General features: G+C 42.7%; 1 protein-coding gene across 1 annotated transcript in view; it reads left to right on the top strand.

The window, feature by feature from the left end:
- Positions 1–18154, top strand: part of LOC123754088 (sodium/mannose cotransporter SLC5A10) — a 233970-nt gene that overhangs the window by 157874 nt on the left and 57942 nt on the right. Inside the window, exons 10-13 of the mRNA XM_045736248.2 lie at positions 5564–5732; positions 8685–8804; positions 12379–12474; positions 17370–17481. Of these exons, the coding sequence (XP_045592204.1) occupies positions 5564–5732; positions 8685–8804; positions 12379–12474; positions 17370–17481 (497 nt within the window). The remainder of the gene's footprint in view (positions 1–5563; positions 5733–8684; positions 8805–12378; positions 12475–17369; positions 17482–18154) is intronic.

The following is an 18154-nucleotide window of genomic DNA, read 5'->3' as shown; positions in this document are numbered from 1 at the left end:
GGAGCCCTGTCAGCTCCCCGGAGCTATTCAGGCTGATTGGATATGTATATCTTTCTGGCATCAGTCAATGCATGGACTTCTTGCCTACCGGGGACCACGAGCCAGAACCTGGCCTATAGAGACCTCCCTGTGGTTGGGAGCATTCTATGTCTGCCATCGACCGGGACAGGCACCTTGAAAGGTAGGCACCCAAAAACAAACCCCTATTCTGGTAAAACTATTGCGACCGAAGGCCATACAAGTGGACAGAACTCCCCCAAACGAAAATTAACAAACTAGTATGACATTGTCATGTTGCCGCGCCGCGGTCTGTGCAACCCTCTTGTCTGGGAGCGGGAAGGGGGAGCCCTAGACCCACCCGCCGGCGACCCAACCTTCAGTTCTTAGGCTGATGGAAGTCTGGTGCGGTCGTGCCTCTGGCCCCAGTTTTGGTTTCAGCTCTGTACCTTGTGGTGTGGGTTGTCTCTACAGGTGGTGAGTGAGCCGGGAGACGTATTCCACGGTACTCGGGCTGCATGCGCCTAGGGTTCCCTTTCCTAGGTGCGCTGTAAGTACTGCCCTTGGGGCTTGGGGCCTTCTTCCACAAGTCATCTCGGGATCTACCTCCGCTGTGCCGTTTACTGCTCGGTACTTGGCCGCCCTTGGAGTCAGCTGGGGTTTTTCTTACCCTTGTTTGTCTCTGGGTAGGCGGTAGTTTTCGTCAATGGTAGGGGTGCGGAGTACTGCACAGCTAGTTTTTACCTATGACAGCAGACGGCTCTGTTTCGCCTGGGTACGTTGTCTCTTGCGGGGTTTTTATTTTGTTTTTATTTTCTGCCTGGTGGGTGGGGGGAGGGGGTCTGCCTTTGTGGTCCCCTTTCGCTGTTCTTGGGGTATATATATTTATATATCTATATTTCTGTATTTGGTAGTCCTGCCCGCTTGGCCCCCATGAGTGGACACGTCCCAGGGGGTTCAGCTTTAGCAGTTTGTTTGGTAGACTTGGACACCGGTTCGCAGTACCCTGCCTGGCCTTCCCTTAGCTTGTAACCATGGCTAAGGGCCCTGGGAAACCCCACAGGGGCTACGTGGTCTGATGGATGTGACCCCTGATTGCCCCCTCGCATCTTGTGAGGTTAAAGGTTGCTCTGTCCCCTTGACTTAGGGTGACACTCACCTGTTTTATCTCCGCCATGCTGCCTGTTAGGTCGATGATTATTTTGACCCGGAATCGTGCAACGTGTGTTGTCTGTACGTGCTTCCGTTCACCCAAGCCACTGATAATGATGTGTGGGTGCAGGCAGCTGCGGTGTTGCATGCTAGGTTTAGGTTGCTGCAATGCTCTAGGTTGGTTGTGGCCCCGAATGTCCCCATGACTGCCTCGTTTTGGTTTAAGGGTCTGGACTTGGGGGGTGGGAGTCGCTTCGTCTCTGGTTCCATCCTCTCCTCCTCGTCCTTCCCCTTCTGTTGTGCATACTTCCTTTCCCTTGCTTCCGGCTCCGAACCACAGGCGAGTTTCGAGGTTGGGTGGGGTTTGGTTGGGTCGAGACTCGGGTGGTCTCGGAGGTTTTCCTCTTCCGTTTTTTCTCCCCCTCTATGCAACACTTGGCTGTGTACCTTGGTCGCTGCTTATTGGCTGTTCTGTTGTTAGGTACTGGGGTGGGCCTCTGTCCATGTTCAGTTCCCTGATTTTGGACTACCCCAGTGTTCAGTTTTGGTACTGAGTTCACTTTTTCCTTGTTTTCCCTTGTTGCAATGTCTGTGGGAGGTTATGGACTTCCGGTCAGCCATTCCTGCCCTCCTGGTTCCTTTTCTTGGGACAGGGGTAGCTTGGATTCCGGTCCTGGCTCTGGCTTTTCTTTGTTCTTTTCCTTTTTGTTTTCTTGCGGTACACGTCCTGAGTAGTCCTCCTCTTGTATACCTCTGTGGCACGTGCCTCGTTCTTCCCTGCTGGAGCTTGTTGTGCTACTCCTTAGGGTTGCGGGGGTCGCTGTTTTTCATTTCGCGTTTTAGTTCGTGGTGCTCAGTTTCCTCGTTGGCCTCTGCCTAGGTCCTGGCTCTTCGGTGTTTGGCCTTGTTGGTCCTTCCAGGATCGTGGGGGGGGGGGATAGTTCCTCCCAGATGGGGCATTTCTGCTCGTCCGGGTTGATTCCTTTTCGGCTCTCCGGGATTGGGTTCCTGGTTCCCTAGCGGCTGTTCCTTCTGGTTTTTGCCAGCCTTGTTTGGGAGCTCTGCTTTCCTTGGTTCCAGTCCTGAGGGGCTTCCAGCGGCTCCGGTCGCCTCTTTTTGCGGATTGATCCAGCCCTGTACAGGGCTGGTTCGTTCCTCCCCTCGAGTCTTCGCGTCTGAAGTTTTTGTCTCGTGTCCTCGTCGCTTGTGGAGGCGCTGGTGGCATTGTTGTTGGTCTCCCACCTGTGTACTTTGTCTCGGCGGCAGTATGTGGTTTCCTGGCGGTCCTTCTGGTTTTCCTGTCACTGCAAAGGGTTCTTCGGTCTCTGATAGGGTTGTCTTATCTTTCCCTTCGGGGTTGTTCCGGGACTGTCTTCTGGTGCGTGTTCTGTTGCCTCGTCTTGGATGGCACTGGCAGGGCCTCTCCAGCTTGCGTTCGATGTTGCTGTTCCTTCTGCTCAGTTCCGGTTTCTGTCTTGGGCGTTGTTCGCCTCTGGCCTGATTTTGCGCTTCCCATGCTGTCTTGGTCGATGGCCCGGGTGGTCTTTTTTCTTTTTCTTCTCCTCGGTTGTCATGATCCCTTCGGTTCTGATGCAGTTTCCTTCTTCTTGAGTGATGTTTGGGTCTGTTGCTTCCTGAGGGGTCCTTGGGTTGCTGCTTGGTTGATCAGGCCAGGGGCGCTTTCTTTTGTTGTTTGGTTGCAGCTCTTCGCTGTTCTCTGCGCGTCCTGGCCTCTGGGGCTGTGGATGCATTTTGGTTTGCCCGGATTCCCCTACTTCCCTCCTCCCTGTTCTGGGGTTCGGGTCTCCCGGGTCATTGGCAAGGTCCTTCCTTTTAGTCTGTAGTCTTGTTTTATGTTAGGGCACATGGCGTCCACCTCCCGGATCCTTCCCTCTTTTCCTTATCTGTGATGAGGTGGCTCCGGGAAGGCGACAGGGCTCCCCCCAGAAAACCAGCGTTGAATGTAATGAAATGCCATTTTCTGGGTGAGTCCCGGAGGCTCCCCGGTATCCATCCCTCCCTCCCCCCCATCTGGTCGGCGGTGTTTTTCTATCTTTTTGACATCCAGCCTAAGAATTGAGGGTTGGGTCGCCAGCGGGTGGGTCTGGGACTCCCCCTTTTCCCTCCAAAGGACGGGAGGGGAGGGGTTGCGCAGACAGCAGTGCAGCGACATGATGACGTCATGCTAGTTTGCTAATTTTTGTTTGGGAAGTTCTGTCCACTTGTTCATCCTTTGGTCGCAATAGTTTTTCCAAAATAAGTGTTTGTTTTAGGGCGCCTACCTTGCTGGGTGCCTGTCCCGGTCGATGGCAGACATAGACTGCTCCCAACCACAGGGGGGGGGGGGGTCTCTATAGGCCATTGCTCCTCGTGCCTCTCTGAGGGGGTCAGGTTCTGGCTCGTGGTCCCTGGTAGGCAAGAACGCCATGCATTGACTGATGCCAGAAAGATATACATATCCATTCAGCCTGGATAGCTCCGGGGAGCCTCCGGGACTCACCCAGAAAGTGGCCTTTCATTACATTCAACACTGGTTTTTTCCATATATCTGCCAGGACACAATATATTCCATATATCCTGTACACAAAGATGACTGAAAAATCAATTGAAGTGGAATGAAAAGTCAATTGAAGTGGAATGAAAAATCAATTGAAGTGGAATGAAAAATCAATTGAAGTGGAATGAAAAATCAATTGAAGTGGAATGAAAAATCAATTGAAATGGAATGAAAAATCAATTGAAGTGGAATGCTCAGCTTAGGTGTGTTTTCTCTTGGAACTCAGAACCCATGTGAACTTGGGTTCTCTCGGAACCCAAGCTCATGCTAGTTTTGGGAGATTTGATTGTTTGTTTACATTGTCAGTTTTGAGGCTTTGGTCTCTTTGGACCCAGCAGTGGTCTGTATTGGTTTGCTAACTTTCTGGATACTTTCCCGGTGGGGTGGTGGTGTGTCACTCGCTCTCTGCACCTCTGAAGGGGGCCAGATCTCCAGGCTTTGGTTCCCTGATAGACCAAAAACAACTCTGTGGCTGGTGTGACCTATTACTTGGGTGCCATCTCGACGAAATCAGTTCAGGAAGCCACCGATGCTCATCCAGAAAGAGGCATTTCGTTACATTCAACACCAAGTTTCTTAATTTTAAGCCATAGGACTAGTTTGCCAATACAGTGGAACCTCAGTGTACGAATTTAATCCACTCCAAGAAATGCAACGTAACCCAAATCAATGCACACCAAATTAAATTTGCCCATAAAAAATAATGTAAACTGAATTAATCCGTTCCACACACCCAAAAACATTAACTTGAAAATACATTTACATTCATAATACTACTCACATTTTTCATGCACTTTACCTTTATTAAGGACTCTTGTTGTTGTATGGAAGATGGAGAGGAGTGAGGGGAAGTGTTAAGGTTTGGAAAAAGAGTCCCACTATCCATAATAATAACATCAGGCAGTGATAACATTTTTGGGGTACTCCCTCTCTGAGAGAGTCCGGCTCCAAGGGGCCAGCCGGCCGAGCGGACAGCACGCTGGACATGTGATCCTGTGGTCCCAGGTTCGATCCCAGGCACTGGCGAGAAAAGATGGGCAGAATTTCTTTCACCCTATGCCCCTGTTACCTAGCAGTAAATAGGTACCTGGGAGTTAGTCAGCTGTCACGGGCTGGTTCCTGGGGGTGGAGGCCTAGTCAAGGACCGGGCCGTGGGAACACTAAAGCCCCAAAATCAACTCAAGATAATCTCAAAATAACCTCTCTCCTATGTTTTATAGGCATACCACTTGGATCTGGTTGTCTTGCTAAGAAACTATATAAAGACACTTGTTTTTGCCTACATTTTACCACTTGTCTATTAGAGAGACATTGTCATTAAAAATGCTAATACAACAGCTTGCTGCAGCTCTTTCTGGGCAAGTCTTTTCAGTAAAACTTTGCAGTTCTTCCCATATTGCACACATTTTCCTATCCAAATCAACCACGTGCATACCATCTTCATTTTTATGATTTTTTTCTATTGTCATCCTCACAAGTATTTTCTTAGGTTGAACTTTACTAGTGACGTTCTCGGGACCCATGAAGTGATATATAATAACGTTTTATGTTAAGCAGCAAAAAAATGTAAACTGATCTTACCAACTCCGACAAGTATGAATGAGCGGTTCACACTCAGGGGTAAACGTCGTACACCAGGGCATATTTTCTGACAAAATTTTCATCGTACACCAGAAAATTTGAACTCGGGTGAAATCGTACACTGAGGTTCTATTGTAGTAGTACCTGTACTTAAAAATAGTGCTCTTTGCCAGCAAAAAAAGCTTCTTTTTTTGTAAATATTTTAGTCCTTCAATAATTTTAAAGTTTAACAGTTATTATCTATTAATATATTAATAAATACAATTTTACTTCTAGGATTTTCATCGTAATATTAGTTGTGTTTTCCATCTTGTGGATTCCCATCATTGAGCAGACTCAAGGCGGGCAGCTATACATCTACATTCAATCAATTGCTGCTTACCTGGCCCCACCAATTGCTGCTATTTACTGTTTGGCTATTGCATGGAAAAGAATGAATGAGTTGGTAAGTATCACAGTCACAATTTTTTTTTTAATTTATTTATTCAAACATTAACCACGGTGCTGCGCGGCCTTAAAATATGACATTTCCGCTGTGCGGCGAAAATAAATTCTCAGCAGAACATTATTTTCTCTTATTATAGTGTTAAAATGCAGTCTCTGATCATGGGAAACTAAACAAAGAAAATTGTATGTGATATACTTAGCCTTGATGGAACTGAGAAGTTGAGCAAATTATGGGTGCTGAGCGATGGAGCGCTCAGGGGGTCACTCAACCCCCCGAGGGCTCTTGAATAATATTTTAATAATATTCAAACTTTTGAATACTATTCAAAAGTATGTAATTTGTGAAATTTGTATAGTTCAATGTGTGCAATATCGCTATGCTCATAATTATGGGGCTCATATATGTGACATGTTTAATATATTCTACGATCAATCAAACAGTGTTTTGCTGTTATTACACTATATTCACACATTATATATAAGTATGTACATGTTTTGTTCACCATAACTGTACAACTAAGCTGGTGTGGTGTCCAAACAGCATAGTGGTCACCCTACACAGCATGAGACGTCATATCAGCTAGCAGACGATGCCACCTCCCTCACCAAAATGGTTCCACCCACCATACATTTTTTGCTGTTATTAACTATATATATATATATATATATATATATATATATATATATATATATATATATATATATATATATATATATATATATATATATATAATATATATATATATATATATATATATATATATATATATATATATAATATATATATATATATATAATATATATATATATATATATATATATATATATATATATATATATATATATATATATATATAATATATATATATAATATATATATATATATATATATATATAATATATATATATATATAATATATATATATATATATATATATATATATAATATATATATATATATATATATATATATATATATATATATATATAATATATATATACTGTATATATATATATATATACTCATGTTATATATAAGTATCTACATGTTTTATTTACCATAACGGTACAACTAAGCTGGTATGGTGTCCAAACAAAATAATGGCCACAAAATGACAAGTGACACAGCGGCTAGCAAACTGCCTCACTCCCTCCCTCATCAAAATGGCTCCTCCCAGCATACTGTTTGTGCTCTTATTACACTATATACACACATTATATATATATAATTATCTACATTTGTGTTCACCATAGTGAACCACTAAGCTGGTATGGTAAGTCAAGACAATGATTGAGGTCGCCACACAGTCAGCTGACTCTCCCACCCTCCCTCACCAACATTACTCCTCCCACCATATTACGAGCATCGCTAATTATCACCACAATCCTGCTATTATCAGAATCCTGGTCATTTTTTATCAGTCGGGCGTCTTCTGTAACACTATCATTGCTAAATAATCGCAGTTACATATATATATTTTGACATTTTAGGCGATGTTGTGGTCACAAGCTGAACAGCAGATCTGTTAGCTCATGCTGCGTGCACCAGCCTTGGTTGCTCACTCAGTACTGAAGCTCTCACACCCGGGAATGTTACCCATGATTTTTTCAAGAAGGCATCTGTTTACAAGAGTCCTGAGAACAGGATGTGAGCCCCATGTACCCGCGAGAGTTTTGAATCCTGTGCTATACCTTATTGGTCAAATGGTGAAAGACCCTTCATAGGGTATGGCTTGCTGAATTTTGTCTGTGATACCAGACTGGCCTCTCTCTGCCTCAGTCAGCCCTGTTGCCACTGAGCCCCCAACCACAGTGGCCTGTTGTAGAGTGCATTTTGGGTGGTGGTCAGCATGAACCTTCTATAGTGCACCTCTCCACACAAGAGAGATTTATGTTGACAGCAGCACCACCTGACTGTCTCCAAAACATCTAATTTGGAGATCCATTACTATTCGTTGCTGTTTGTTGTGTGGCTGCTGTCATTTTTTTTTCTGGACCCATACTCTAATTCCATTCTTCCCCAATAATAAACCCAGCCCACCTTTTCTGTTTGCCATATATGCCAGCCTCTGTTGGGGGTGCTATTTTGAATAAGCTTGGGAAGCTCTTAAGGGGTCCTATTGAGGTTATCTTAAGATGATTTCGGGGCTTAGCGTCCTCGCGGCCCGATCCTCGACCAGGCCTCCTTTTTTTTTACACATATCTAGGAAGCAGCTCATAGCAGCTATTTAACTCCCAGGTACCTATTTACTGCTAGGTGAACAAGGGGGCATCAGGGTGAAAGAAACTGCCCATTTGCTTCCACCTCCACATGGGATTGAACCTGGAACCTCAGGACTACGAATCCTGAGCGCTGTCCACTTAGCCGCCAGGCCCCTCCTGTTCTTGATGGTGGGTGTTCACATCCTACCCTGAAATAACACATTAAATATAATGAAATGCCCTTTGTTGCACCTATGTATTCTGGCTGGTTTTTGTCCTTGTTGAGGGTGACATCCCGATCCTGAAGAGTCCTTCATTTTGTAGAGCGAGTCATGTACAGGGCCTAGCTTCCTGTCGGTAACACATGGGTCTCAGAAGCCAGGGGCCAGATTCATGAAGCAGTTACGCAAGCACTTATGAACCTGTACATCTTCTCAATCTTTGGAGGCTTTGTTTACAATTATTAAGCAATTAATGAGTTCCAAAGCATCAGAAGGCTGTTTATAAGAATAACAACAGCTAATTGGGATGTTTTCTTGCTTGTAAAATGTTTAATAAATGTAAACAAAGCCGTCAACGATTGAGGAAAGATGTACACGTTCATAAGCACTTGCGTAACTGCTTCGTGAATCTGGCTCCTGAAGTTTAGCTAAGGCTTGGTGGAAGCAGAGCTAACCTCAGGAGCAATAGTGGCCCACCAGAAATAAGCATTTCGTTACATTCAGTAAAATATTTCTTATTTCCACAGGGTGCATTCTGGGGCTTAATGATTGGCTTTGTGATTGGCATGGCACGTATGGCTTTAGATTTCTACTATGGGGAGCCTGTTTGTCATGAAGAAGATTATAGACCTGTAATTATTCAAAAGGTGAGTGATAGGTACTGAAGATTATATATATATTTTTAAATTCTTTATAATATTGAAGAAGATTATTAATAAAAATCCTATCCATATTAAAAAGCCTGTGTCCACTGAGAGAATATTAAAAATCAAATGAAATCCAAAGAAAATGTATACAATATACAAAATAAACAACTTCTCATATAATTTCTCTGTCTGGGCCTGCAATATGGAATAAAAAATGTAGTCTAAAATAATGACCTTAAATATCATGCCCTTAATAATTTTTCTTTTGAAATTGTATATACAGTATCTTTAATATACACATACTTTCCTTACATCCCAAACTATCTTCCAGATTTGACAGTATTAACAATTTACTCATCCTCGTTTAAGTGTGATATTGTACTTTCAAGGTATACTAATGGAGCTTTAAAATTCATAACAAAGCTAGTCAATTATACTACAACACAATTCAAATAGGTCTGCCAGCAATACTGTAACTGATTTTACACAAATTCTTTAATGAAAAGAGACATACTGATTGTTTGAGTCTTTTCGTTACTCTCTTGATTGTCATGCCCTCCATGATTGTCACGTCTTCCACGATTGTCATGCCCTCCATGATTGTCATGCCCTCCATGATTGTCATGCCCTCCATGATTGTCATGCCCTCCATGATTGTCATGCCCTCCATGATTGTCATGCCCTCCATGATTGTCATGCCCTCCATGATTGTCATGCCCTCCATGATTGTCATGCCCTCCATGATTGTCATGCCCTCCATGATTGTCATGCCCTCCACGATTGTCATGCCCTCCATGATTGTCATGCCCTCCACGATTGTCATGCCCTCCATGATTGTCACGTCTTCCACGATTGTCATGCCCTCCATGATTGTCACGTCTTCCACGATTGTCATGCCCTCCATGATTGTCATGCCCTCCATGATTGTCATGCCCTCCATGATTGTCATGCCCTCCATGATTGTCATGCCCTCCATGATTGTCATGCCCTCCATGATTGTCATGCCCTCCATGATTGTCATGCCCTCCACGATTGTCATGCCCTCCACGATTGTCATGCCCTCCATGATTGTCATGCCCTCCATGATTGTCATGCCCTCCATGATTGTCACGTCTTCCACGATTGTCATGCCCTCCATGATTGTCACGTCTTCCACGATTGTCATGCCCTCCATGATTGTCATGCCCTCCATGATTGTCATGCCCTCCATGATTGTCATGCCCTCCATGATTGTCATGCCCTCCACGATTGTCATGCCCTCCATGATTGTCATGCCCTCCATGATTGTCATGCCCTCCATGATTGTCACGTCTTCCACGATTGTCATGCCCTCCATGATTGTCACGTCTTCCATGATTGTCATGCCCTCCATGATTGTCATGCCCTCCATGATTGTCATGCCCTCCATGATTGTCATGCCCTCCATGATTGTCATGCCCTCCATGATTGTCATGCCCTCCATGATTGTCATGCCCTCCATGATTGTCATGCCCTCCATGATTGTCATGCCCTCCATGGTTGTCATGCCCTCCATGATTGTCATGCCCTCCACGATTGTCACGTCTTCCACGATTGTCATGCCCTCCACGATTGTCATGCCCTCCATGATTGTCATGCCCTCCATGATTGTCATGCCCTCCATGATTGTCATGCCCTCCATGATTGTCATGCCCTCCATGATTGTCATGCCCTCCATGATTGTCATGCCCTCCATGATTGTCATGCCCTCCATGATTGTCATGCCCTCCATGATTGTCACGTCTTCCATGATTGTCATGCACTCCATGATTGTCATGCCCTCCATGATTGTCATGCTCTCCATGATTGTCACGTCTTCCATGATTGTCATGCCCTCCATGATTGTCACGCTCTCCAAGAACACTTGGGCAAAATAAGTGTATGGAGCACCACTTGGCAAATGGAATTTAGTGTGAATAAATGGCATGCTATAGAAAGGGGAATAGGAGAAAAGAGACCCCACACAACCTACAAATTATGTGAAAAGGATATAGAAAACTTGTGTTAAAGAAAGAGATCTAGGATTGGTTCTAGACAGAAAATTGTTACCTGAGGACCACATAAAGAACATTGTGCAAGGAGCTTGTGCTACACCTTTCCAATTTCAGAATTGCTTTTATATACATGGATGGTGAAATAGTAAAGAAATTGTTCACAACGTTTTTGAGACCAAAGCTAGAATATGTTGTAGTTGTATGGTGCCCATATCTTAAAATAAACCACATCAACAAACTGGAAAAGGTGCAAAGACATGCAACTAAATGGGTCCTGGAACTGAAAGAAAAGAGCTACGAAGAGAAGTTAGAAGCATTAAATATGTAATATATATGTGTAAATATACAAAATATTAATGGGAATCCATAAAATTGATGGGGAAAGAATTTTTGAGACCTAGAACTTCAAGAACAAGAGATCATAGATTTAATGTTGGTGAGAAGAAATGTGGGTACTAGTCTGTGGTCCTATTATTGGTGATCTCTGAAATAAATGGAGAGGTTATGTTTGTCTAGATGTGGTCAAGAGTAGAGACAGTTGTTTCAGTAATTCTAGTAGGTTTAGTGATCAAGGGGATGAGGAAGCAGGAGCAAATGAGCATGACTTCACAGCTGTCACTGCACCACTGTGTGCAGCTCCCCTCTCCCTGGGAGGGGGAAGTGGGAGCCCCAGACCTCTGATGTGCCAGCTATCGACACCGTCAGTTTTCGACTGATGTGTGACCTGGCAGGTCGTGCGACTCTGGCTCCGAATCCTTTCAGTGCTGTGTCTTGTGGTGTGGTTCTGTCTGTGGTGGTGGTGGTGTAAGCCAGGAGTAGTTTCAACTGTACTGAGGTTGCATGTGCCTAGGGTTACTTTCCCTATCAACAAACTGGAAAAGGTGCAAAGACATGCTACTAAGTGGCTCCCAGAACTGAAGGGCAAGAGCTACAAGGAGAGATTAGAGGCATTAAATATGCCAAAACTAGAAGACAGAAGAAAAAGAGGTGATATGATCACTGCATACAAAATAGTAACAGGAATTGATAAAATCAATAGAGAAGATTTCCTGAGACCTGGAACTTTAAGAACAAGAGGTCATAGATTTAAACTAGCTAAACACAGATGCCGAAGAAACATAAGAAAATTCACTTTCACAAACAGAGTGGTAGATGGTTGGAACAAGTTAGGTGAGAAGGTGGTGGAGGCCAAGACCGTCAGTAGTTTCAAAGCGTTATATGACAAAGAGTGCTGGGAAGACGGGACACCACGAGCGTAGCTCTCATCCTGTAACTACACTTAGGTAATTACACTTAGGTAATTACACTTAGGTAATTACACACTGGGTACTTTTCATACAAAACTAATGTGCAGTACATGGGTTAATGGCTCACCATTTCTTAGATACAAAGAAAACATCATTACGCATGGATTTTGTTTGTTTCTCCATTGTAATGTGTTGTAATACTCAGTGGCCCAAATGTGTGGAAAACCGATATTGCACAGATTCTACTCAATGTTATAAATTAAGGTTATCATAGGAAAGAATGTTAATAATTCAATTTGCTTTTTCTTGTTTCAGTTCCACTTCATGTATTTTGCAACATTATTGTTTTGGCTGACAGTGGTGATATCCATTATCATCTCAATGATCACCAAGCCCCCAGAGAGTTGGAGGGTAAGTATTTCTGCCACTTCACAAATTTTTGCCAAATGTACTCATCACTAGTATGGTAACTCCCCAGTGCTACAAGCTATTAGCAACTAAGCCTTGAACACACCACAGGAACAAATCCACAAGGGTCGTGACGAGGATTCGAACCTGCGTCCGAGAGCATCCCAGACGCTGCCTGAATCGACTGAGCTACGACATGGAAAAGAGTTGAAACCGAAGTTCTACTGAAAGTAAGTTCAGAAGAACTTCGGTTTCAACTCTTTTTTTTTTCCATGTCGTAGCTCAGTCGATTAAGGCAGGATCTGGGATGCTCTCGGACGCAGGTTCAAATCCTTGTCACAGCCCTTGTGGATTTGTTCATTTGAGGCATCACACAATTGTGATTTCTGTGTGTAGACCACAGGAAACCAGGAGTTAGGACCAGAGCACACTTAGAGGCACTCGCCCTTCACTAGGCGGTGTCCCGGTAACCCAGAATTACAGTCGGACAGTCATCACACTCAAAATAATAATAATTTATGAGTCACTCAGAACCAACCTCTCTCTGACTTCATGGAGAAGGAAGGCACAGGATGGGGCACAGGGGTGAGGACATAGCTACAGATTGCCCCACCAAACCACAGGCAGTTAATTACATTCAATTCTGGATTTCTGCAAGGTCTTACTCAGTAGCGTCCCGATGTTATCTCACAACAAAGCATTGTCTGAACATGGAAAACTTCACTATATACAGTACAGTGGTACCTCCATTTACAGATTTAATCCATTCCCAGAGACGGGTTGTAACTCAAAAATTCATAACTCGAAAAGAATTCTCCCATAAGAAATAATGTAAATTGAATTAATCCCTGCCACAGTCTCAAAAATATTAACTTCAAAATACATTTATACATAATACACACACATATTTTGTACCATAGTATGTACAAGTGATATCTTACCTTTATTGATGACTCCTGTTGGTGTATGGAAGACAGTGAGTGGGGGGAGGGGGAGGTGGAGAGGTGTTACTGTTTGGAATATGGAAGGGGAGTCCCCTTCCATTATAACATCAGGCAGTGATGACTTCTCTGGGGTACACTCTCTCCTATGTTTTGCCTGCATCCCACTGGACCTGGTTGTGGCTCACTGCTTGTTTTTCTCACTAAGAACCTTTCCATAGAGACTTATTTTCCCTAGGTTTTAACATTTGTCTGTAATGAGGCATCAGTGTCATTGAAAAAGTTAAGGCAACGGCCTACTTCAGCTTGATTAGGGCGAGTCACTTCAACAAGTGACTTTTGGACCTGTAGATTTGTAATCCTCATCCTGGAGACATTCATGTATCAACACGTTAAACAAGCTACGAAGATGAGGGAAGAGGATGTTCCTTCCATGCTGGATTTGAAATTCATCAGGAAAGAGGAAGAGATATTTGACATTCAGTATCTTCCTTTCCTTGGGCAAAAAGTTCATGGGCAAAACATGTTCTTTTGGGCATAAAGTTTGCAATGCACTATAATCTAGAAGAGAGTGAGGAAGTTGAAGCAGTTGAAAAATTTAATTTTAGGAGAGGATATTATGGGGCTCTTAGCAAGTTCTTTAATGAATTTGATTGGAAAGACTTGCTGTTAAACAAGGAAGTAAATGAGATGTATGTCAAGTTTTGTGAAACACACGATTAAGGCACAAGCAAAAATTATGGCATACCAAAACAGAGATGCAGAACTAGGAAACAGGATTCATTTAACAGAAATTGCAAGAGGGCCAGAGACCAAAAGACATAAAAATGGAATCAATATAGGAAGAGGCCAACTCCTCAAATTTACCGGCAATACAAAGAAGCACAAAACAACAACACAGAAGTGAAAAGAGAGGAGGAAATAAATTTTGAGAAAGGGATAAAGGACAAATGTAAAACAGAACCAGGTGTATTCTCTAAATTTATTAAATGTAAATTGCAAGTAAAGGGTAATGTTCAGAGGTAGAAAATGGGAAACAGATTCACAAAAAATGAAAGGAAAATGTGTGAAACATTAAATGAACAGTTCCAAAGTGTGTGTATGTAAAATGAAATTTTCAGAGTCCGACACAATAAGAATTCCAGTGAACAACATAAAGCACTTGGAGGTGTCTAGAGATGAAGTGGGGAAAAATGCTCAAGGAGCTAAGTAAGAACAAAGCGGTAGGCCCTGGTGGAGTTCACCGTGGGTTCCGAGGTAATGCGCATCTGAGCTCGGCATTCCATTTAAATTGATTTTTCAGGCACCTCTGTGTACTGGAGCCCTGGCAGATACAGTACAGGGGTGTATGAAAAAAGGCTAACATAGTTCCAATCTACAAAAGTGGCAACAGGAAAAACCCCTTCATTATAGACCTGTATCATTGACAAGTGTAGTATTCAAAATATTGGAAAAAATAACTAATGGGTAGAATACCTGGAGAAAAATTATTTAATAAGACAGTATGGTTTTTTATCTGGAAGATCCTGTATAACGAGTTTACTTTGTTTTTATTATAGAGCCATAGAGATTTTACAGGAAAGAGATGGTTGGGTTGACTGCATTTATCTGCTCATGAAAAAGGCTTTCGACAGAGTCCCACATAAGAGGTTGTTCTGGAAACTGAAACATACTGGAGGAGTGACAGGACAGCTTCTAAGATGGATGAAAATTTTTCTAACCAATAGGAAAATGAGGACAGTAATCAGAGGCAATGTATCAGATGGGTGAAATGTTACAAGTGGAATACCACAGGGTTCAGTTCTTGTACTGATATTGTTTATTGTCTACATTAATGACCTACCAGAAGGAATACAGACTTATATGAACATGTGTTTTGATGATGTTTAGGCACTAGGGAAGATAAGAAACTTAGACAATTGTCATGCCCTTCAAGAAGACCTGGACAAAATAAATAGGGCACTACTTGGCAAATGGAATTTAATGTGAATAAATGCCATGTTATGGAATGTGGAATAGAAGAAAATAGACCCCACACAACCTTCAAATTAAGTAAAAAACTTTAAAAAATTCTGATGAAGAAAGAGATTTAGGGGTGGTTCTGCTGTAGATAGAAACTGTCAGCTGAGGACCACATACAAAAACATTGTGTGAGGAGCCTAGGTTATCTTGAGGTTATTTTGAGATGATTTTGGGGCTTAGTGTCCCCACGGCCCGGTCCTTGACCAGGCCTCCTTTTTTTATTACACCCTCCCCAGGAAGCTGTCCATAGCAGCTGTCTAACTCCCAGGTACCTAGGCCTCCTTTTTTATCTCCCCCCCCCCCCCAGGAAGCTGTCCATAGTAGCTGTCTAACTCCCAGGTACCTATTTACTGTTAGGTAACAGGAACATCAGGGTGAAAGAAACATTTTGCCCATTTGTCTCCGCCTCCACCGGGGATCGAACTCGGAACCTCAGGACTACGAATCTGAAGCGCTGTCCACTCAGCTGTCAGGCGTCCTATGAACGAGAGAGAAAAGCAAGTACACAAGAAGGGTCAGATGTGTAACATAACAATCTGTGCACCACCTCTAATGGGAAGACGCCTCCTCTAGCCAAACACAGCACCTCACCTACACCAGTAGGACAGCCAACCGTCACTGAATAAAGCCTCCTACCGCAGACTAAAACTCACCAACAATGCCAATAAGTTCCACTTCAAGATCAATATGTGATGCCAACTCAATTCTTATAAAGAAAGAGATCTAGGGGCAGTTCTAGATAGAAAACTATCACCTGAGGACCACATAAAGAACATTGAGTGAGGAGCCTTTGCTATGCTTTCACATTTTTAAATATTAAATTCCAACTGGAAAAGATCATCAGGGTAAATGGGGGGGAACCTTTAACAAGCCGCTGGTTTCCAGTCCTCGTTGAGGCCACTATTGTTAGTGGCCATCAGGTAAATTCAGGTAAATACATTAACTATGCCAAAGCTAGAAGATAGATGAAAAAGGGGCAATGTGATCACTATTACAAAATAGTAATGGGAATCGACAAAATTTATAGGGAATAATTCCTGAGACCTGGAACTCAAGAACAAGAGGTCATAGATTTAAGCTAATTAAGCAAAGCTACCAAAAAAAATATAAGAAAATTAGCTGTTGCAAACAGAGTGGGTAGATGGTTGGAACAAGTTAAGTGAGAAGGTGGTGGGTAGAACCATCAGTAGTTTCAAAGCGTTATACGACAAATAGTACTGGGAAGACAGGACACCACAGGCATAGCTCTCATCTTGTAACTACACTTAGATAATTATTCGTCTATATTAAAAAGCATTTGACAGTCTTCCGACCATTTGTTGAGTTCGTGTAGATCTCTTTTTGAGGCCTTGGTATCATTTTCATTCCTATTTTACCATACATCTTAATGTCATCTCAAATTTGATGTGAAATTGGGCACTTCATACTACCAGACCGAGACGAGAATTTAACCTCAACGAGGTTGACTGCAGTAAGTAGAGGGAGGCCATTCTGACATCCCAGACTAGGCCTAACTAAGTCAAACTTCCTGCAGTTGACACTGAAACTCAAAGAAAAAAAACTTGATCCTTTGCTAGCAGACAAGCGAATTGACTGAGGAACCTAAACCAGCCAGTTGCGGAGATAGGCTAAAACCCAGATTTCCCATAAGGTGAAGACATTAGAGCACCATGTGAGTCAATCTAGTGAAAATTCCTAAGTAGCAGTTTCAACCCAAATGAGAGCCCAAAGAAAGGGTATGAGAGGTGCCCCACTATGAAACAAGACCTATCCCTGAACTCCTGATATAATTATAATCGATTGTAATCTTTTTTATTATTAAAAATTTGCATTATTATTATTATTTGTTCATTAACAAACAAAAGGAAATTGTACATTTCTTAACCATTTGGTAACTTTATAAATGTTTAATGCATTATTAATTTTCTTCACCAGGTAATTAGAACAACTTTCATCACTCGACATGACCTGGCTGAACGAGAGGATGAGATGGAGCTGAAGGAGAAGGCTCGTAATGGACTCCTGCATGATAAGCCACAAGATATAGGTATATGAGTATTCTTTCTTACTTTTTGCAATTTACAACTGATTTACTTATTTTTTAATACTGTATATACTATCTTCTTGAGATGATTTCGGGGCTTTAGTGTCCCCGCGGACACTAAAGTGTCTCCACCCCCAGGAAGCAGCCCGTGACAGCTGACTAACACCCAGGTACCTATTTTACTGCTAGGTAATAGGGGCATAGGGTGAAAGAAACTCTGCCCATTGTTTCTCGCCGGCGCCTGGGATCGAACCCAACACCACAGGATCACAAGTCCAGCGTGCTGTCCGCTCGGCCGACCGGCTCCCTACCCTCAAATTATACTGCATATCATTTATGGTGGGAAACTGTGAAATCATGGAGAAAGTGTCTCACCTACTACGGGGTTGCTAAATGATAATACAAATCCTTCCACATTATAAAAGTATCATAAGAAAAAAGGAAACTACAGAAAGCATATTGAATCATGTGACACAGCTCTTGTTGATAAACAATGAAACTTGCTCATATTTATGTCAAACCAATTCATCGATCCCACGTCTGTTATATTACACGTACTAAAGAAATTGTTCACGACTTTTGTTAGGCCAAAGCTAGAATATGCAGCAGTTGTGTGGTGCCCATATCTTAAAAAGCACATCAACAAACTGGAAAAGGTGCAAAGACATGCTACTAA

This window comes from Procambarus clarkii, chromosome 6, assembly GCF_040958095.1.
Source record: "Procambarus clarkii isolate CNS0578487 chromosome 6, FALCON_Pclarkii_2.0, whole genome shotgun sequence".
Lineage (NCBI taxonomy): Eukaryota > Metazoa > Arthropoda > Malacostraca > Decapoda > Cambaridae > Procambarus > Procambarus clarkii.
Note: the sequence above shows the minus strand (reverse complement) of the source record. Positions and strands in the feature narration are given on the sequence as shown.